The sequence below is a fragment of the Ovis canadensis genome, chromosome 1 (assembly GCF_042477335.2).
Source record: "Ovis canadensis isolate MfBH-ARS-UI-01 breed Bighorn chromosome 1, ARS-UI_OviCan_v2, whole genome shotgun sequence".
NCBI classification, from domain to species: Eukaryota; Metazoa; Chordata; class Mammalia; order Artiodactyla; family Bovidae; genus Ovis; species Ovis canadensis.
Genome location: NC_091245.1, coordinates 253,541,445 through 253,564,518, shown reverse-complemented (window position 1 = coordinate 253,564,518; position 23,074 = coordinate 253,541,445). Strand labels below are relative to the sequence as shown.

Below are 23,074 nucleotides of genomic sequence, written 5' to 3'. Positions count from 1 at the left end.
CAGGAGTTTCAGATTTAGCATCATTCCTTCCAAAGAACACCCAGGACTGATCTCCTTTAGAATGGACTAGTTGGATCTCCTTGCAGTCCCAGGGACTCTCAAGAGTCTTCTCCAACACCACAGTTCAAAAGCATCAATTCTTCGGTGCTCAGCTTTCTTCACAGTCCAACTCTCACAACTGTACACGACCACTGGATAAACCATAACCTTGACTAGATGGACCTTTGTTGGCAGAGTAATGTCTCTGCTTTAGAATATGCTGTCTAGGTTGGTCATAACTTTTCTTCCAAGGAGTAAGCGTCTTTTAATTTCATGGCTGCAGTCACTATCTACAGTGATTTTGGAGCCCCCCAAAATAAAGTCTGATACTGTTTCCACTGTTTCCCCATCTATTTCCCATGAAGTGATGGGACCGGATGCCATGTTCTTAGTTTTCTGAATGTTGAGCTTTAAGCCAACTTTTTCACTCTCCTCTTTCACTTTCATCAAGAGATTGCATCAAGTGATTGCATTTAGTTCCTCTTCACTTTCTGCCATGAGGGTGGTATCATCTGCATATCTAAGGTTTTTGATATTTCTCGCGGCAATCTTGATTCCAGCTTGTGCTTCATCCAGCCCAGTATTTCTCATGATGTATTCTGCATAGAAGTTAAATAAGCAGGGTGACAATATACAGCCTTGACGTACTCCTTTTCCTATTTGGAACCAGTCTATTGTTCCATGCCCAGTTCTAACTATTGCTTCCTGACCTGCATACAGGTTTCCCAAGAGGCAGCTCAGGTGGTCTGGTATTCCCATCTCTTTCAGAATTTTCCATAGTTTATTGTGATCCACACAGTCAAAGGCTTTGGCATAGTCAATAAAGCAGAAATAGATGTTATTCTGGAACTCTCTTGCTTATGCGATGATCCAGCCGATGTTGGCAATTTGATCTCTGTCTGCTCCGTCTTTTCTAAAACCAGCTTGAACACCTGGAAGTTCACGGTTCACGTACTGCTGAAGCCTGGCTTGGAGAATTTTGAGCAGTACTTTACTAGCGCGTGAGATGACTGCAATTGTGTGGTAGTTTGAGCATTCTCTGGCATTGCCTTTCTTTGGGATTGGAATGAGAACTGACCTTTTCCAGTCCTGAGGCCACTGCTGAGTTTTCGAAATTTGCTGGCATATTGAGAGCAGCACTTTCACAGCATCATCTTCCAGGATGTGAAACAGCTCAACTGGAATGCCATCACCTCCACTAGCTTTGTTCATAGTGATGCTTTTTAAGGCCCACTTGACTTCACATTCCGGGATGTATGGCTCTGGGTGAGTGATCACACCATCGTGATTATTTGTGTCGTGAAAATCTTTTTTGTACAGTTCTTCTATGTATTCTTGCCATCTCTTCTTAATATCTTCTGCTTCTCTTAGGTCCATATCATTTCTGTCCTTCATCGAGCCCTTCTTTGCATGAAATGTTCCCTTGGTATCTCTAATTTTCTTGAAGAGATCTCTAGTCTTTCCCATTCTGTTCTTTTCCTCTATTTCTTTGCATTGATCACTGAGGAAGGCTTTCTTAGCTCTCCTTGCTATTCTTTGGAACTCTGCATTCAGATTCTTATATCTTACCTTTTCTCCTTTGCTTTTCGCTTCTCTTCTTTTCACAGCTATTTTTAAGGCCTCCCCAGACAGCCATTTTGCTTTTCTGCATTTCTTTTCCATGGGGATGGTCTTGATCCCTGTCTCCTGTACAATGTCACGAACCTCATTCCATAGTTCATCAGGCACTCCATCTATCAGATCTAGGCCCTTACATCTATTTCTCACTTCTACTGTATAATCATAAGGGATTTGATTCAGGTCATACCTGAATGGTCTAGCAGTTTTCCCTACTTTCTTCAATTTAAGTCTGAATTTGGTAATAACGAGTTCATGATCTGAGCCACAGTCAGCTCCTGGTCTTGTTTTTGTTGACTGTATAGAGCCTCTCCATCTTTGGCTGTGAAGAATATAATCAATCTGATTTCGGTGTTGACCATCTGGTGATGTCCATGTGTAGAGTCTTCTCTTGTGTTGTTGGAAGAGGGTGTTTGCTATGACCAGTGCATTCTCTGGGCAAAACTCTATTAAATAGTCTTTGCCCTGCTTCATTCCGTATTCTAAGGCCAAATTTACCTGTTACTCCGGGTGTTTCTTGACTTCCTACTTTTGCATTCCAGTTCCCTATAATGAAAAGGACATCTTTTCTGGATGTTAGTTCTAAAAGATCTTGTAGGTCTTCATAGAACCGTTCAATTTCAGCTTCTTTAGCGTTACTGGTTGGGTCATAGACTTGGATTACCGTGATATTGAATGGTTTGCCTTGGAAACGAACAGAGATCATTCTGTCGTTTTTGAGACTGCATCCAAGTACTGCATTTTGGACTCTTTTGTTGACCATGATGGCTACTCCATTTCTTCTGAGGGATTCCTGCCTGCAGTAGTAGATATAATGGTCATCTGAGTTAAATTCACCCATTTCAGTCCATTTTAGTTCGCTGATTCCTAGAATGTCGACATTCACCCTTGCCATCTCTTGTTTGACCACTTCCAAATTGCCTTGATTCATGGACCTGACATTCCAGGTTCCTATGCAATATTGCTCTTTACAGCATCGGACCTTGCTTCTATCACCAGTCACATCCACAGCTGGGTATTGTTTTTGCTTTGGCTCCATCCCTTCATTCTTTCTGGAGTTATTTCTCCACTGATCTCCAGTAGCATACTGGGCACCTAGCTGACCTGGGGAGTTCCTCTTTCAGTATCCTATCATTTTGCCTTTTGATACTGTTCGTGGGGTTCTCAAGGCAAGAACACTGAAGTGGTTTGCCATTCCCTTCTTCAGTGGACAACATTCTGTCAGAGAAACCAAAGTGGGGGTAAAGAAATCACCAGGTTAGCCTGGAACACTTTCTTGTACCAGAGAGAAGCAGATGCTCAAAGAATTATGTCGACAGGTCAAACAGACACAAGACAGAACTTGAGTTGCCACAGCCAAAATCTGGGTCAAATCTGCACATCAAAATTAACTATGTCCTTAAATAAAAAAGCAATCACAAATTCAAACTACTATAATTTTTTAAGTAAATAAATGGGGGGTAGGGATGTGAGAAAAACATCTACCCTACAGTATAAGTCAACTAACAAACCCAAAAGGAAAATAAATTTGAAAATCACACTTTGGAAACCACTGTAATTAATACTGGTTCAGACAATCTGTATTAATAAATACTAAAACAAGTGGGTGAAAGTTAGCTGTGAAATAGTATGTTTCCTAAGTCGCAAAATAAGTCCACAAACTTCTTAGTTATTAACTTCGTAGTAGAAGAACCTAGTGGACACTATCCTAACCAAGTAATAACAATTAATATCATCAGTAATGGAACAACAACAACCAAAAAACAAACAAACAAAAACAGCCAAAATGACAAATTGACATTGTTTGCCTGTAAACAATGAGTAAAATGCAGTAAGGACACATCACCACTTAAATGTGCTCAGTTGTGCCCGACTCTTTGCAACCCCATGGACTGTAGCCCACCAGGCTCCTCTGTCCATGGGATTATCCCAATGAGAATACTGTATCAGGTTGCCATTTCCTCCTCCAGAGGATCCTCCCAACCCAGGGATCAAACTGACCTCTTGTGCGTCTCCTACACTGGCAGCAGATTCTTTACCACTGAGTCATCAGGAAAGCCCCCAACACTTCAATGTATTCATGCTAAAAATGCATAGTTAGAATCCAATCATGACAAAATATTAGGCAAATCCAAACTGAATGACATTCCACAAAGTAACTGATCTGTATCCTTAAAAAAAAAAATCAGTCATTAAAGATAAGGAAAGACTGAGGAACTGTTCTAGAATGAAGGAAACTAAAGACACATGTCAAAGAAATACAACAAGTAATCCTGGGTTGAATCCTGCGCCTAAAGAACACTACTGAGACAACTGGGTAAATACGAATGGAATGTGGGGAACAGACAATAGAAGTGTATCAACATTATTTTCCTGATTTTCATGGATTGATTCTGGTTAACTATAAGAATGTCCTCATTTGTAAGAAATATATACTGAAGAATTATAGGATAAATGGCATAATGTATGCCACTTCATCTCAAATGATTCTAAAAGAAATGCATACACACACATGGAATGATAGAACAAATATGGCAAAGTGTTAACAGTTGGGGAAGTTGGAGAAAGCTGTACGGGAATTCTTCATACTCTTCTCTCCGGTTTTCAGAAAGTCTGAGATTTTTTTTTTTTAAATGTTTGCTCTTTTCTTCCATCAAATGGAGGGCATTAAAGATTCCAAATCATTCTATTAAGAAAACATTCTAGATAGATCCCCAGAACCTCTGAACTAAAGGCTGAGTCACTATCTGCATTCACAAAAGCCAGTCGTTAAGATTTTGTGCCTGAGATTCAGCAATAAGAAAATAAAACTTTTTAACACACATGTTTCAGATTATTGCAGGGTTTCTAACCCCCATGCTATCTCATAGGGGGATGGTCCTGTGCATTGTAGGAAGTTGATAGCACCTAAACTTCATTCACTACCTGTCAGAAACAACCTCCAGTGAGTTGAGACAAATAAGAAAACTTTTAGACATACTAAATGCCCCACTTGAGGCAAAAAAAAAAAGCCACAGATTGAGAACTACTGGCTAGGAAGATGAAAAGCGCCAATTCAAGAATCATAATTCACAAAGATCCCATTTTTTTCTATTCTTCAGATATCCCACAATCTTTGGCAACTACATATTTTTTAAAATGCCAATAGCTATTAGGCTTAACACTTTTAAAAGAACAGAAGTGCTGTTGAGAAGGATATGGAAAAACTAGAATCCTTTTGCAGTTGGATTTTGCAGGTAGGAATGTGATATGGAACAGTTATTTTAGAAAACAATGGTAGTTCCTCAAAAGATAAAAAACAGAATTAACATATGATCTAATAATTCTACTTATGGGTACATAGCCAAAAGAATTGACAGCAACATCTCAAAACTATATTTGCACACTCATGTTCATAGCAGTGTTATTCACAATAGCTAAAATGTGGAAGCAAACAAGTGGATAAACAAAATGTAGTACATAAACTGGGTATTAGTGGCGCTAGTGGTAAAGAATTTGCTTGCCAATGCAAGAGACGTAGGTTAGATCCTTGGATGGGAAGATCCTCTGGAGGAGGAAATGGCACCCTATTCCAATGCTCTTGCCTGGAAAATTCCATGGGCAGAGGAGCCTGGCGGGCTACAATACATGGGGTCCCTAAGAGTCAGACATGATGGAATGACTGAACACACACACACAAATACACACACACACACAATTCAGCAAGCAAACTTACCATGATCTTATTAAAGAATGTAACATGCTCTTGACATATACATGAAGAGAGGATTAAAACAGTGGAACGAGAACATAGTTCTCTCTATTCCTTTCATTCAAAAAGATGAAGTATTTTAAGTATTTAAAAATACTCACCAGTAACAGTTCTGGGATACAAGAGAAAGTGCCTAACATAGGAATCCTTTACTGAGAGAAAGCAGATAGGATCAGGAATCAGATCTGCTAAGATTCAAGCAGTAGTGACACAGTTCCAGGATGCATTCCAGCTTAGAATCAGAGGATTGAAGGAATGAGAGGTGGCCAGGGGGAATCATCAGGGAAGTTAGTAGTAACGGATCTGCAGGTGGAGCAGCTGCTGTGGTCACACATGCCCCTTACTCTGTTTGTGCTGAGCTGAAACAGCAATGGGACTAGCCCAAAACTGAGATGAGGAGCAGGGTACTAAGTACTTGGGAGACACTTGATCTCAGGAGGGAGGAAATCTTCACATATAGGAGACTCATTTTCAGCACAGCCTACCCCAAATCCTACAGACACTGAATGCAGGTTACAGTGAAAAAGCAAACAACCAGGGAGCCACAACTACAAAAGAGCTAAACTAAGAATCACCGAACATTGAGAAAAGCCGAAATAAGATGCCAAAAGAAGAAGCAAGACCACTTCAAAGATAAGATTGTTTTATTCCTCAGAGAATTAATGTGACAGAATAGCCATGAAAAAGGAATAAACAGAAATCTTTTAAAAGATAATGAAACAAACTCCAACCTGACTAATCACAAGAAACTGCAAGTTAAAATTATGTGACATCAGTTTATGTTCATTGAATCAATAAATTAAAAGGGTTGGCAGATGCAAAAGGACTGAAACTCTCCCACAGTGTGTTTTAACCTTTTTAGGGTATGCAACTTGAATTTAGAATTCTTACTAAAAGGGGACAAACCTTTCAATCTATAATTTTATTTATAGGAATTTATCCTACAAAACACAAACATGTATAAAGACATACAAAACATGCACTGCAACAAAGCTTTAGTAGAGAATAAGTGGAAATAAGCAAACATACACCAGTGGAGGTATAAATATTTAATAACTAATGGTATCAGTAATTAATCTCATGAAATATTAACAATGCTTTCATAAAGAGAGAAGTGGAACTCTTCCTACAAACATTACAAGATCCCTAAAATTCATTGCATGAAAAAGGAACAAAGTAAAAAGATCTCAAACTTTTCAAAAAATGTACAGATATGTACACACAAAGCTAAACTGTTTATACACTTATCTCTAGGAAGAAAGGTAAGTAGCAGTTAGTAAAAAAACTTACATTTTTGGTTCCATATAGTTTATTCATTGTACTATGACAAACCTAGCTGGTGTATTAAAAAGCAGAGACATTACCTTGCCTACAATGGTCCGTATAGTCAAAGCTCTGGTTTTTCCAGTAGTCATGTTATGGATGTGAGAGCTAGACAATAAAAAGGGCTAAGTGCTAAAGAATTGATGCCTTTGAACTGTGGTGCTGGAGAACACTTCCGAATGTCTCTTGGACAGCAAGGCGATCAAACCAGTCATTCCTAAAGGAAACTGACCCTGAATATTCATTGACGGACTGATGCTGAAGCTGAAGTTCCACTACTTTGGCCACCTAATGCAAAGAGCTGACTCACTGGAAAAGACCCCAATGCTGGGAACAACTGAAGGCAGGAGGAGAAGGGGAGGACAGAGGATGAGATGGTTGGATGGCATCACTGACTCGATGGACATGAATTTTGAGCAAACCCCAAGAGATGGTGAAGAACAGGGAAGCCTGACGTGCTACAGTCCATGGGGTCACAAAGAGTCAACGTGACTGAGTGACTGAACAACAACTATGTGCCCACTAAAAACAAAACAATACAGCAAACCTGGACAAGAATATTGCATCCTCATTAAGGAAAGAACCTCTGATTTATGTAAGATAGCAGTAGATCATAGGAGAAATAACACAAATTAATTTAGCCTTCTGATATCCAAAGAGCAATATTAAGACTAATAAAGCGTAACTAAAAACAGGCATGAGAATAAAGACAGGAGTATATACATATATGTATATACATGTCTTAGACTGCAATTGTATGCTTCCATAATTTCCAGACAAGCTGATAAGTGTATACTTGTGATAAAATTATTTTATTTCACTAAAGAGAACTACAGTTGACCCTTACACAACATGAGGATTAGGGATGCAGACTCTCAGAACAGTCAAAAACCATGTATAATTTTACAGTTGATACTCTGTATCTGAGGTTCGGTATCCACAAATTCAATCAGCTTGCAGATTACGTGGTACTGTAGTATCCATTTAATGAGAAATCTGAGTGTAAAAGGACCTATGCAGTAACTGTGTTCTTCAAGGGTCAACTGTACTCTGAAAGTATTTGCAATAGGAGTTACTTGCACTGCAGGGCTATGGACATTTTTGAGAACTCTGTAAAAAGCAGAAGACAGCCTGGGAAATATCCAAAACAATCTTAAGAAAGAACAAGCAATCATACTCCCTGACGTCAGACTATACTACAAAGCTACAGTAATCACACAGTATGGTACTGGCACAAAAACAGACACACAGATCAATGGAAATGAACAGAAAGCCTGGGAATATATCCATACACTTATCGTCAACTAATCTATAAGAAAGGAGGCAAGAATATACAATAGAGAAAAGACAGTCTCTTCAATAAGTAGCCTTGAGAAAACATGGACAGCTACATGTAAAAGAATGAAATCAGAACATTCTCTAACACTACATACAAAAATAAACTCAAAATGGTACTATAAAACTCCTAGAGGAAAACATCAGCAAAATACTCTTTGACATAAATTGCAGCAACATTTTTTTATGTCTCCTACAGTAATGGAAACAAAAGCAAATTAAACAAATGGGAGCCAGTTAAACTCAACAGCTTATGCACAGTAAAGGAAATCATAAACAAAATGAAAAGACAATTTACAGAATGGGAGAAAATATTTACAAACAATGCAACCAACAAGAGATTAATTTCCAAAATATACAAACAGCTTATACAGCTCAATAATAAAAAATACACACACAAAAAATTTTAAATGTATAGAATATCTAAATATTAATAGCTGTTTCTCCAAAGAAGACATACAGATAGCCAATAGGCACAAGAAAAGATTCTCAATATTTCTAATTATTAGAGAAATACAAATCAAGACAAAAATGAGGTACCACTTCACACCAGTCAAAATGGTAATCATCAAAAAGCCTGCAGTTCATAAATGCTGGAAAGGGTGTAAGGAAAAAGGAACCCTACTACACTGTTGATGGGAATGTAAACTGCTGCAACCACTATAAAAGACAGTATGGAGCTTCCTTAAAAGACCTAAAACTAGAGTGGCTATACGATCCAACTATTCCACTCCTGGACATATATCCAGACAAGATGAAAACTCTAACTTAAAAAGATTCCTGCACACCAGTGTTCACAGCAGCACTATTTACAATAGCCAAGACATGAAAGCAATGTAAACGTTCACTGACTGATGAACGGATAAAGAAGACGTGGTATGTATACACACATATATACACATCTTACAATGGAATATTAGTCATAAAAGAATGAAGTATTTCCTACTGTATAGCACATGGAACAATATTCAATATCCTGTGATAAAACATAATGGAAAAGAATATGTACATATATGCATAACTGAATCACTTTGCTATACAGTAGAAATTACCACAAAATTATAAATCAACTAAACTTCAATAAAATAAAATTTAAAAACAGAATGAAACATTGCCACTTACAGCAAAAGGAATGAACCTAGAGATTATCACCCTAACTGAAGTATAATTCACTTAGATTATCACACTAAGCGAAGTTTTATCTACAAAATAGAAATAGATACAAACACCAAAAAACAAACTCTACAGTTATCAAAGAATAAAGTTAAGGGGAATAAATTGGGAGTTTGGAATTAACAGATACACACAGCTATATATAAAACAGATAATAAAGATCCACTGTAGAGCAAAGGGAACTATATTCAGCATCTTGTAATAATCGATAATGGAAAGAATCTGAAACAGATATATAAACTGAATCACTCTGCTGTACACCTGAAACACTGTAAAGCAATTGTACCTCAATCTAAAAAGGGCTCCCTTGGTAGTCCAGTGGTTAACAATATGCCTGCCCATACAGGCGATACGGGTTCCAATCCCTGGTCTAGGGAGATTCCACATGGCACGGAGCAACTAAGCCCATGCATCATCACTACTGAGCCCAGGCTCTAGAGCCCACAAGTAGAACTACTGAAACCCATACGTCCTGTAGCCCCTGTTCTGCAACAGTGAGAAACCCATGTGCTGCAACTACAGAGTAGCCCCTACTCATTGCAACTAGAGAAAGGCAGTGCACAGCAAGGAAGACCCAGGGCAACCAAAATTTTAAAAGCAATTTAAAAAATTTTTTTAATTAAGGAAAAAAAAAACCGAAGAAGTAAAAGACATGAAGAAGACAGCCTGGGCCAGACGTTTCTCTAACTACAACATTAAATATTGCATTCATTCTGTACAAATAATAAAACCATATACATGATCTCCATTTGTCTCCTGGCTTCTAACTAATGACCATTCTATATAGAGTGGCATCACTATAGTCACTTGAAAATTATAAACTGATGACGTGAAAAGAAAATATCAGACTAAAACTCAGAAAAGTCTTAAGGTTAAAGCAGGAAAAATTATTATTTAAAAATATAGATGGTAGAAATATTACATATATTGTAAACAAAATAATTTATTTTGAAGTCCTTGAGCAGAAACAATGGGAATGGTGTGTGTAGCAGAGACTATTTGTCTGTCATTATGCACTGCCCCTTTCTAGCTTTATTAACTATAATCTGTTACTCTTAGCCAAGTACATGACTGCCGGCCAAGGACTGTATTTCTCAGTCTCACTTATCGTTAGGTATGGCCTCTAGTCTAACTTTTCCTGTTCCTGCGGCCCGGAAGGTAGTAATGTAGAAAGTTGAAGCACCAATATTAAATGAAATAAAAACGACATACCAATGTGAAAGATTACCAAGATGCAAGAAACCTGGGTCCCCAGCAGTGCAAAACCTGCCTTAAATATATCTGCTCTATTCTGTCAGAGAAGTTAAGAAAATATAACCTCCTCATTCAACTGAATAACATTCAAAAGACGGTATCATGAATTTATGAAGTGTCAGAGCATCCCTCACAGACCACCTTCTGAACCTGTGCTTGAACCAGAAAAGTGCTTACTAACTAAACAGAGACCAACCTGAAACAGCTGCCATTTAACAAAACATTAGCATGTACATACTCACGCACATTCAGACTATTCTTGCTTATGAGGATGGTCTTCCATAAGTTCATTACCATAAATGACATGAAAGTGACTAATAATAAGCACAACTTTGTAACATAAGGCTATTTTAAAACCTTGATACTTACTGATACATTAGCACTATCACTGCTTGCAATCTCAGCTGCTTTTTCAATAATCTGTTTAAAAAAATGGAAAAAATTAAAATTTGGCTCTTGTATTTGTAAAATTATAGGTGTAAATGTCTAGACTTGTACATAGACTTATACATCCACATGTACAGGAGCTACATATGATATGACATTTCTATGGTTTATAACGTGAGAATTTTAAATGCAAAGTGGTATTATCTTCAAACACTTGACAAACTCTTTCCTATAAAGGACTACTGACTCCCAGACTATGCTAGGATTCTCTATAGATAAAATAAGCAGTGACTAGTATATATGAACAAATTTCTAATATAGGTAAATAGTTTCTGGTTAAGAAAATGCAAAAGTATGTAATAGCTGGGAAATAGCAACCCACTCCAGTATTCTTGCCGGGAGATTTCGATGAATGCAGAACCTGGTGGGCTACAGTCCATGGTGTTTCAAAGAGTTGGGCACGATTTAGCAACTAAACGATGTAATATTTACCAAACACCGAATTAAGTTGTTATCATTTCTCATATTTAATTCTGAATTAGCAGATAACAAAGCAGAAGTAATGTCAAGAGAAAACATAAAAATATTTTCTGAAAAAAATATATATTTTCTGAATTTAGTAAGTTCAAAAGAGGTTCTGATTCTTGAAAAGATGGGGAACCCACTACTCTATGGGAAAGGCTCAGCAGGTAAAAAAACCTGAAGATCCATATCCAGTTACTGAGTTAACTAATTCTCTGGAAATAACTTAATTGTATCCATACGTATGAAGTATACCGGTAATTTCCATCCTATTTCATAAGGTTATATGATAAAATTATATCACAGTTATTAATATTAAGCAATAATCATAAAACTAATTTGAAAACTAAAATGCATACAAGTGGGTAAAGCAGAAAACATTAAATAAAAACATATGAAATTTTCCCTTTTTATATCTGCATTATGTTTTTTAAATGATCATATATGCAATTGGACAATTAAAAGAAACTAAAAAATATAAATATATTATACACATTTAAAGACTAAACTTTCCATCCTACGTAGACCTTCAAAGACAGACTCTCCAAGGGATCAAAAAGGCAAAAGTAAAGCTTAACGACCAGGTGTAGACGATTCTGTTGACAACAATGCTGCAATAGAACATTTCAAAAAACTGGACTGCTCTTAAAATATTAGATTAAAATTCTTAAAATTGCACAAGATGTTACATTTGTAAAACCACCTCAAAAAGCATTTCTTTTGATCCAAAAGAAATTATAAGTGACTGCTGAACACATACAATAACTGAAGACAAAAAAAATCTGAGCTTGGACTATTAACTGTATCACAAGCAGTTATAGCTTATGTATAAATTCCTAATCTAAAGAATAAAGCCACAGGATAAATGTAATGGATGCATCAAAACGTACCTTCCACCCAGTGTGCACTAAAGTATACGGTTCTTGACATATTTGAGATTTCTACTTAATAATCACAAATTTTAATTTGGTTCTATATTACTGAACAGAAAAAGATTCTAGAAGAAAATGAAAAATTACATCTACGTGGATAAAATTCAATTAAAAGTAAAGGAAGAAATATTTGGTGGTACAGAATGTTAAAATACAATTAAGTGTACAATGTATTAACTGAAATTGTACTATAGCATAAATGTTTAAAGGCAGCTTGGACTCAAATGACTTAATACTATAAACTTCTTATTTATTATCTGAGAATTTGCTCAAAGATTTCCTCATAAAAATCAGCATCAATCATACCTGAAACAAAGATGCCAAACCTGAAGATAAAACATATGACAGCTTAACTCTCTTAGCATGTAAATGACGACAGCCTAATTTTCAACCTCCACTACTCTCCATATCCCAAAGACATGCAGCTTATACACTAAAAAGTTATGTTTAGAAACAGAAGCCCTTGCTGTAGCTTTTACAAAAGTAAGTCTGACTAACACCATATTCAACACAAATAATCTGTTCTTTGCATACCAACTCTACTCACACTAGTGATTATCTTTAAACTGAACTGACACACTGGCACGTTTCACTGAATATTTCACACGTTTAGAGCTATAAATGAATGCATTTATAGCCCTTTTAAATTGGAAAGAACCTCAGAGAACAATTATGATTTCCTCATTTTACAAATAAGGAATCTGAACTCCAGAGATGCCATGTCTCACTTGCTCACTGATAAAACCAGTACTAAACAGAGCTGGCTTCTGGCTCAGTGGTCGTTCCACTGAACCAAGTTGTAAATGTATATACCATCTTCAAAGAGAAACAGACATATCTAGCTTAAGTGATGAAGATACAGAGCTGAGAACTAACAACTGAATTATTTCATACATAGTGCCCCTTTAATTAGCTTACCTTATCGAAGGGAGGATAGTAATAAGGTTGTTTTTTATTCTCTGGGAATTTTATGTGCAAAGCTGTTGCATTTTCTGTATATGGATTTGTTTGAACAGTTCCCATTGGATTCAACATTTCTTCAAGTTCATCTAAAATGTGCAAATAATTTTGATTCTTAGGAAAATGCTTTTAAAACTAAACTAAAACAAAACCTTAATGGATTTCTATCATGAAAATTATCTTAAAAGTGCGTCACCAGGACCACTCTGGTGGTCCAGTGGCTAAGACTCCCCGCTCCCAGTGCAGAGGGCCCCAATCTGATCCCTGGTCAGGGAACTAGACCCCGCACGCTGCAACTAAAGATCCTTCATGCCACAACTAAGACCCAGCACAGTCAAATAAATAAACATTTGGAGGTGCAGGGGTGGGGAGGAAATGACTGCGTCACCTATGGAAGTTTGATAGACAATATCACTAAGCCTCTAATCTTCTTTTGGCACAAAATTTGAATGTAAGTTTATACAACATCTTTAAAATGAAAAAATTAATAAAAATTAATAGCTACCTCACATCTTTCTTCAAATTTGTTAAAGTATATTCAATCTACAAATAAAAACAGTTGGAACTATTCTTAATTGCTCAAAATTAGGTGGTGCATAGGAATTTTTATTATTTCAACAACATTAATCTCTTAGTCACATATGTTCTAATTTTCACAGTCATCACAGTACCCAAACTGGTACTTTGAGTGTCATCGGTGATATTCCTTTTGACAAACCTAATGTTGGTAATATTTCTCTGTGATCTCAAAGCTGCTGATATAAACACCTTCTCTGGTAGTTTCTGAAACATTCCATCTAAGTGGTTCTTCTTCAACACACGCCTTCATTTTCTCTATCATTCTAAGTATAGTCCATTCACAGATAATGCATAGTAATCAGAAAGTCAACATTATCTTAAACTGTGGAGATGATATAACTTTCTCACTTCACAGAGAAGTAAACTGTTGAAGAGACATTAAACTCTGAGGAAACAGAGTTAGCAGTACAAACTAAAGTCTCCCCTCTTCAAACTATTTCTCTCATAACAGATTTTTCGCACATTCTTTTGCACTTTAGTAAGGAAATAAAAGATAAAAATACATTCTGTCCAGACCTGATGTCTAGGTAGTATGCAAATTCAGAACTGTCTCTCAAAGCGAGAAAATCTTTACAAAATATTTAAAAGTTTCAGCTCTTTAATCAGTCCATTGCTTATCATGTTTAATACTCTCAAATCTCAGATTCCATTTTGACCGACTGAAGGAATTCTCATAATTTCCACACTTCTAAAGCTGACTTCTCAGCAAATTAATAATATCCTCTATTTGTGTTATCTACATAGTAGTGTTATTTTGTCCTATCAGTTGAATCCTATCTAAGGTCCAGTGTAGCATTTTAGTATTATCAGCCCCAAACATATGGAGAAGAGAACACTGCACAAAATATGCTATTTTGCTTTAAAATAGGGAGAAAACTAGAAACTGGTGCTTGTAGATCCTGCTATACATATAAAGAATTAATGTGATTATAAACCTTCTAATGAGAAGCTATGAACTCATTAGAGTATTTATAGTTCCTGTGTTTCTAGCTTGTACCTACTAGGATAAATGTGAATTCTAGAAACAAAACAAGCAGAACAAATATCTCTAACATTTTGTTAGAGATAAATTCAGGTCCATGGGATGACAAGTTAACTGCAAAAATTGTCAATTTTTCTAAAAATGTCAGTCAAGTAACTTACTGATTTTGGAGAACATGTGTGAGTCTAAATTAAAATTTTCAGAAAAGTATACTGCTGAACGGAATAATTTTTACTTTGAAACTACAGCTCCTCTTAAGAAACGTGTAAGTGCACACCACTCGCCTATATTTAGGGAATAACGTGGTTAGTGAAAATTAATAGAGGTGTATGGAGGAAAGGGTGGAGAAGGCAATGGCACCCTACTCCAGTACTCTTGCCTGGAAAATCCCATGGACGGAGGAGCCTGGTAGGCTGCAGTCCATGGGGTCGCTAAGGGTCAGACACGACTGAGCGGCTCCCTTTTACTTTCATGCACTGGAGAAGGAAACGGCAACCCACTCCAGTGTTCTTGCCTGGAGAATCCCAGGGATGGGGAAGCCTGGTGAGAGGCCGTCTATGGGGTCGCACAGAGTCGGACACAACTGAAGCGACTTAGGAGCAGCATGCAGGAAAGTGTAGGAATAAAAGAACATACACAAATAAAATACTAGGATGTGAGCAGTTTATAAATATGTCTGTGGATAACTGATTATCCAAAAACAGTTTCTCAGGTAGGAACTACTAAGATAGAACTATCCACAAAATAAACTTTTTAAAGCAAGAAGGTTCACAATGTTATGAAATAGATTAACCAACGATGAAGACAGGGGGAAAAAAGCCAGTGTTTTAACACAAAATAAAATTTCCAACATTTGTGAAAGCTATGAGAACAATGGAAAGAGTCAAGTAATCTTCTGCACAAATCCTAGGTTTGAACCAATTACATAAGACTGACTGACTTATCAGTGACTTTCCCTTTTTCATCCATAAAAAGCCATCTCATCTCTTAACATGAGAATGTAAGCATTTCCTCTAGTTATTATCATATAGTTTTTTAAAATGAATATTATTGTTTAAAAGTCAGATAAGAATTATTTCCTAGGTATTTTTTTCCTCCACTGATACATAATTTTAGGAGTACTATTTAAGCCATCTCACAGGAGTACTATATGTGAAATACAGGCATATGGAAGATGCTCCTCTCCTAGCTCAAGTTTCAGGCTAAAGCCAACTAAGGAATAAGTGATTTTACTATCCTTCCAATGTTAGTTAATGTTTCTTCTAGGGTAGAAGTTTAAAACAACTAGCAATAACAGAGGTTGTTAAAAAAAGACATTCTTCTTGAGAATTTCTCAGAAACCTACAAAAAATAAAACAGTTAATGTGAGAAAATACTCATCAAAGTAAATATATTCAGATAAAAACCACTTGTAAATATATTAATATAATCTTTCAGAAAATCTGTTTTAGAATAAACAACAAAAATATGAAAAGATGGTTTCTTTACTGGACTGAAAAAAGAGTCATAAAAACATGTTAACTAGTCCCCACATGCCAAAAATTACTCTTTAACACTAAGGATTAGAATGTAAATCTTACCAGGAAATGAAGACCAGCTGTGTAATATTATATCTCCAGATCTCAACTGTCCTTTAAAGTCAAAAACCATCGTATTTACCCAGGCTACAGGATAATGCTGTTGAAAAAGATACCATTGCATAAATATGCTAAGAATGAACTTTAAGGTATGAACAGGCACATGCCTTTTGCTTCAGTATTGGTTCTGGAGTTCTAGATGATTTCCCCCCAAATCAACCAATATAAAAACAAGATGTACATGGAAAGATGTTCAACATCTTTATAATGGTTTAAGAAAATTCTAAAAGCTAATTAATGTCTCTCACAATAGAGTATGCAAAAAATAGAACATTTATTGTGCATCCGTTGCAAGTGATGAGGAATTTTTAATAATTCAAGAAAATATGTCTGATATAATGTCAGATTATATGTCTTAAGAGCTTTCAGTCTACATAAATCTCAATTTGGCAAAAGGCAATGTCTCTAGGTATTGTAGAATTTATTCACATTTCTAAAAAGGAAATACCAAGCTAACAGAACTTTAATGTAGACAATTAGACTAATTAACCTAGTCCCAGGAAATGGCAACCCACTGCAGTACTCTTGCCTGGAGAATCCCGGGGCAGAGGAGCCTGGCGGGCCACAGTCTATGGGGTCGCAAGCGTCAGACACGACTAAGCACATATGGTGCAGCACAGTACAGTAGAGAAAAGGCTATAAAAGCTTGGACACTTTGACTGAAATTATGTATCCGTGGAGGGAAAAAACACTAAGGAAATAACGCTTATCTGACTTTTGAATAATAATATTCCTTTTTAAAAACTACATGATAATAACTAGAGGAAATGCTTACATTCTCAGGTTATGAATAAAAAGATACTAATTCTTGTAGATAAATATAGTAACCACATTTTTTAATGTATAAAATTCATATACCCATCCTCAAAAAAAACCCTTTCCATAAAGTAAGAAGAAAACAAAAAAGACTTGAAAATGTGAAATCGAAGATGAGCTATGAGAACAGGTTCACCATCCTTTATCCACAATTTCAAAGTCTAAGAAACTCTTGAAAAGCAAAGGTTCATTTACTACTCATTTGACAATAAAACATGACCAGAAATGACATGAAGCTAACTGACAGCCTTCATTTGTCTCATTTAGTGTGAATACTCATATATTTCACGTCTAGAAACAGATGTGTTTGATTACTGAGTTGTCCCAGACCCTACATGGGATGTTCAGTGATGTACGATCTTTCTAAAATACATAAAACTTTACATTCTGAAATACATCTGACACCAGAAGTTTCAGTTAACCTGTAATATTTTAACTCCTTTCATTCTTAACTATATTTTCTAAAAAGCAAATATTTATAATAGAACACTTATATTAATGATATTTACTAAATTTGCCAAAAGAAAAATGAAAAAAACATAAGGGAGACTTACTGTCTTTTTAAAAATCAATTCTTAGGGACCAAAGTTATATCATATAATCTCATTTATATTAATCCATTATTTTAAATTTTAAAATTATTCCATTATGTTATTATTATTCCATTATAAAACTTTTTCAGAAATTAGTATATAACTACCACTTTTCCAGATTTCCTGATGGTCTGATACTTAGAGGGATTCATGGTTTTAGTTGATTTCTTAGTTTTCACTTTATCCAAAACTGCATAAACAGCAAAACATAATCGAGTCATTCGTGGCAGGTCACAAGTATTGATATCAAATTCCAGTGGTTCATTCCAAATATGATCATTCTTCCCTGATATCTCTGAGCTTACAACAGTTTTACACAGGAGTTCGGTACCATGAAAAAGGCCGGCCCTGACATGAACCTGTAATGATGGAGACAAAAACAGAGAGTCATGAATACTGCACCACTAGAACATCTTTGTTTGGAAGAATGGAGAAGCGCATACTGGCAGAAGAAGCAGACAAACTCTAGGACAGTCTATTAGTCCACAGAACCATTACATGATAATCAATCACCATGTAATTCACAAAACTGTTAGTTAAAACCTATTTTCACGTACTAAGCAGACTAGCTAAAGAGTGTCTCAATGGTGTAAATGGATCTAAAGAAACCAAGACCATAAGTATAAAAACTACTACTATATGCTTACTTCCAATCAATTCATTTACTAAGGGCCTTGTCCTAGTCTTTTGTACAGCTGGGAAGGAAAGGGTGGATAAAACGTCTCCAAAATCTCTACTTAAACTTCAAATAATTTATGAATCAGTCATTATAAAGGTCAACTTGAAGATATTCTATCCATATTTACGGTTATCCTACACACCACTATCTTTCATTTGTGAAAGACTCAGGTTCAGAGTGATGCAGGACATGTGCAATATGTCCCAGGAAATTTTATTTAGTCATTTACATTATTTATAAAACAACATGACATGATTATCTCCAAGTTAAAAGTGAGTGGTAAAAGTAGAATGAGTACTAAAACACAGAGCCTGGGACTTTCCTGATGGTCTAGTGATTACCATTCTTTACCTCTACTGCAGGGAGCAAGGGTTCAATTTCTGGTTGGGGAACTAAGACCCAACATGTCACACTGCACGGCCAAAAAACGAATTTATACAAAACCCAGTTTTGAGTAAAAACACACATATGGAACTTCCAGAAAGTCTTTGACTTTAGAAAGTCCAAATATTACTATTCAATTAAATACTCACATGGCCAAATATGCTACAGACTGAAATATACAGAACGACTTTTTCTGAACTGCACTGTCAACACTGTAAGTCTATCCAGTGAAAGACAGTATAAAGAATATATGTTTGTAACATTATTTTACCAACTACAATGATGCTGGCAGGGGTTTTGGTGTGTATCACCCACTGTGTCTCCTTCACTAGAAACTGCTAAACATCTCTCCATTAAAATAAAACGATGAACTACAACCACAAGACTAACAAGACTGTTTTTACCTTAAAGAGATTCTGGGCATTATAACTGAGCATGTTTGCCTTGCTTTGGATACAGTCTATATTGCAAGCAGAGAGCAAATCCTGCAGTATACATCAAGTAGTTATATAGGATCTTACTATATAAATATCTACTACAAATCTTGCTCCTGGCTTTTTAAACTATTAAACATCTGAATTATTTTTTAAGAAGTCATATTTTATATATTCTTTGTTTATATATGAGACTGTGTGTGAGTGCATGTACATGTGTGGGGTGGGGGGAGGCGTGCTTACCTCAAACCATTTGTAAAATGAGATTAGGGAAATTATAAATAAAACAAAATATAAATAAACCATATTTTGCATCTTTTGTATGACAGAATGGAAGATAGGAATTTCAGGAAAAAAGTGATATTCAGTTCTTACTCTCAGTGACATTAAAGGCTTATGAACCTATCACCTTTTGTATACAGAATATATAGTTTATTCAGAAAAATCACAAGTTTAAAAATAAATATTCTTCCATGTTTTTGTGATAAAGACAAGATACTAAAAATAAACTGCTAAGCTTAAAAACATTTGCATCTCTTAGTTTTTGACAATTTTTGAGAAATAAAAATAAATTAGCCCACTATATAAAAAGTACTCAATAAATGTTAATACTTTAAAAACAAAAACAAAAAAATGTTGGTTATCATTGAATTAACCAATTATTAGCAAAATGCAGATATATGGAAAAAGTGAAAGCGATAGTCTCTCAGTCGAGCCCAACTCTTTGCAACCCTGTGGACTGTAACTCCATGGGCACCTCTGTCCATGGAATTCAGAGAGAATACAGGATAGAACACTTGAGAGGAACGCCTGGGTCAGTTGAATATAAAACTCAAAAAAGAACTCAAGTAGAATGAACTAGAAAAGTTCACTCAGTTACACTAGCTGTAAACAGCAACAGCCAAGGCTGTTGTACGTAAAAGAATAACTATAAAGAATGACTCTAACTTGGGTGTGGTAACAATAAACAAAAAGAGACCCAGCACATTCTGAAGAAAACTGCTGAAATACCAATCATTATCTAATAGTCAAACTGTGATCATTTAAGACCAAGTCACTAGAACTAAGTCTGATTGAGAAATCTCCTCGTAATCCACTAACATAACTGAATTTCATACATGGTTAAAAATAAACAAGAGGAGAAAAACTTATCTACATTTAAAATGAAATGAAAAATTTGTGCTTTCTGAACTTAGAATCTCCTGTAGAAGACATTAACATGGTTTTTGTTTTCAGAAAAAGCAGTAAGAAAAATTATTCTCTACATTTACATCATGTGAAATTTTGTCAAAATCGCCATATTTCCTGATGCTTTGTCTGAATCACCATCAGGCTCTGAAAAGTTGAGAATTTTAAAACAGTATCTTGTTTAATTACAATCACACATTTTTTGGCCAACTCAGTAAACTTCCAGACACATTTTCACAAATCCCAAATATCTGGAGATCAAGAGAAGGCAGGCTTTGTCATGGAAATGACTTTCCACTGTGCTACAGCCAGGATGTGTCAAGCCTACACATAGCCTACATTCCTGAACTCACAAATTAAGAATACTGTGCTGGGGAAGAAATGAAACTTTTTCCAAACATCAACACATAACTTTGTTTTTGTCCCACTATATATTCCCTTTTTATATAAGACAACTAAATAACAATCAGTAGTCTGAACACAGCCAAAGCCTTTGACGGTATGGATTACAACAAACTGTGGAAAATTCTGAGAGATGGGAATACCAGACCACCTGACCTGCCTCTTGAGAAACCTGTATGCAGGTCAGGAAGCAACAGTTAGAAATGGACATGGAACAACAGACTGGTTCCAAACAGGAAAAGGTGTATGTCAGGGCTGTATATTGTCACCCTGCTTATTTAATTTATATGCAGAGTACATCATGAGAAACACCGGGCTGGAGGAGGCACAAGCTAGAATCAAGACTGCCTGGAGAAACATCAATAACCTCAGATATGCAAATAACACCACCCTTATGGCAGAAAGTGAAGAAGAACTAAAGAGCCTCTTGAAGAAAGTGAAAGAGGAGAGTAGAAAAAGTTGGCTTAATGCTCAACATTCAGAAAATGAAGATCATGGCATCTGGTCCCATCACTTCATGCAAATAGATGGGGAAACAGTGGAAAGTGTCAGACTTTATTTTTCTGGGCTCCAAAATCACTGCAGATGGTGACTGCAGCCATGAAATTAAAAGACGCTTACTCCTTGGAAGGAAAGTTATGACCAACCTAGACAGCATATTCAAAAGCAGAGACATTACTTTGGCAACAATGGTCCATCTAGTCAAGGCTATGCTTTTTCCAGTGGTCATGTATGGATGTGAAAGTTGGACTATAAAGAAAGCTGAGTGCCTAAGAATTGATGCTTTTGAACTGTGGTGTTGGAGAAGACTCTTGAGAGTCTCTTGGATTGCAAGGAGATCCAACCAGTCCATCCTAAAGGAGACCAGTCCTGGGTGTTCACTGGAAGGACTGATGTTGAAGGTGAAACTCCAAAACTTTGGCCACTTGATGTGAAGAGCTGAGTCATTTGAAAAGACCCTAATGCTGGGAAAGATTGAGGGCAGGAGGAAAAGGGGACGATGGAGGATGAGTTTGTTTGATGGCATCACTGACTCGATGGACATGGGTTTGGGTGGACTCCGGGAGTTGGTGATGGACAAGGAGGCCTGGCGTTCTGCATGCGGTCCATGGGATCGCAAAGAGTGGGACACGACTGAGCGACTACAGTGAACTAAACGGAACTGAGTCCGAACAGGCTGAAATTCCCATGGTTTCATGAAATACGAGTGTACGTATGAATGCGCAGTTGGGTCTGACTCTTTGCAACCCCATGGACCACACACAGCATGCCAGGGCTCCCTGTCCACCAGGTTCCTGTGTCCATGGAATTTTATAGGCAAGAATACTGGAATGGGTTGCCATCTTTCTGACCCAGGAATCAAACCCATGTCTCCTGTGTCTCTTGCATTGTCAGGTGGATTTCTTACCACTAAGGCAGCTGGGAAATCTTCAAGAAGTATGGGTGTGTGTTCAGTCACTTTAGTCGTGTCCAATTCTTTGTGACCCCATGGACTTGTAGCCTGCCAGGCTCCTCTGTCCATGGAATTTTCCAGGCAAGAATTCTGGAGTGGGTTGCCATTTCCTCCTCCAAGGGATCATCCCAACTCAAGGATCAAACCCTCATCTCTTACAATGCAGAGGATTCTTTACCACTTAGCCACTGGAGAACCACTTAATAAAAAGGCATGGTTGCTCTGACTTAGTGGGAGAAGGCCTGTCTTACATTTAATTAAGGATTTACAGATGTCAGAGGCAGCTACATTAAAATGTATTAATTCATTGCACAAATATTTATCTAGTGTTACAGGTACTGAAATAAGAAGATAAAAAGATTAAGATAGTTTTTTCTTTCCTGAGGTAATATCTATTTTAACATGATAGGAATGCTGACAGCCAAAAAATTAGGCTTATGAGGTGTTAAGATTTTTGACTAATAAGAATCAAATTATGATTTTGAAAGAGAAAGTATCTGGCCTTGGAACTGTCTGAGTTTATTATGTTTAGGGTTCACTGAGTTTCTTAAATGTTATATTTATGTCTTTTGCCAACTTTGGAAAGTTCCCAGTAATAATTACTTTAGTTTTTCTCAGCCACACTCTTTCTCTT

The 23,074-nt window shown here is 36.4% G+C and overlaps 1 protein-coding gene across 2 annotated transcripts in view; it reads right to left on the bottom strand.

The window, feature by feature from the left end:
* PIK3CB (phosphatidylinositol-4,5-bisphosphate 3-kinase catalytic subunit beta) overlaps window positions 1-23,074 on the bottom strand; it is a 184,145-nt gene that overhangs the window by 50,308 nt on the left and 110,763 nt on the right. For both annotated transcript variants that reach the window (XM_069564200.1, XM_069564211.1), the window contains 4 exons: window positions 18,008-18,259; window positions 16,435-16,531; window positions 13,252-13,382; window positions 10,862-10,912 (listed from right to left, as the gene is read on the bottom strand). In XM_069564200.1, the coding sequence (XP_069420301.1) occupies window positions 10,862-10,912; window positions 13,252-13,382; window positions 16,435-16,531; window positions 18,008-18,259 (531 nt within the window). The remainder of the gene's footprint in view (window positions 1-10,861; window positions 10,913-13,251; window positions 13,383-16,434; window positions 16,532-18,007; window positions 18,260-23,074) is intronic.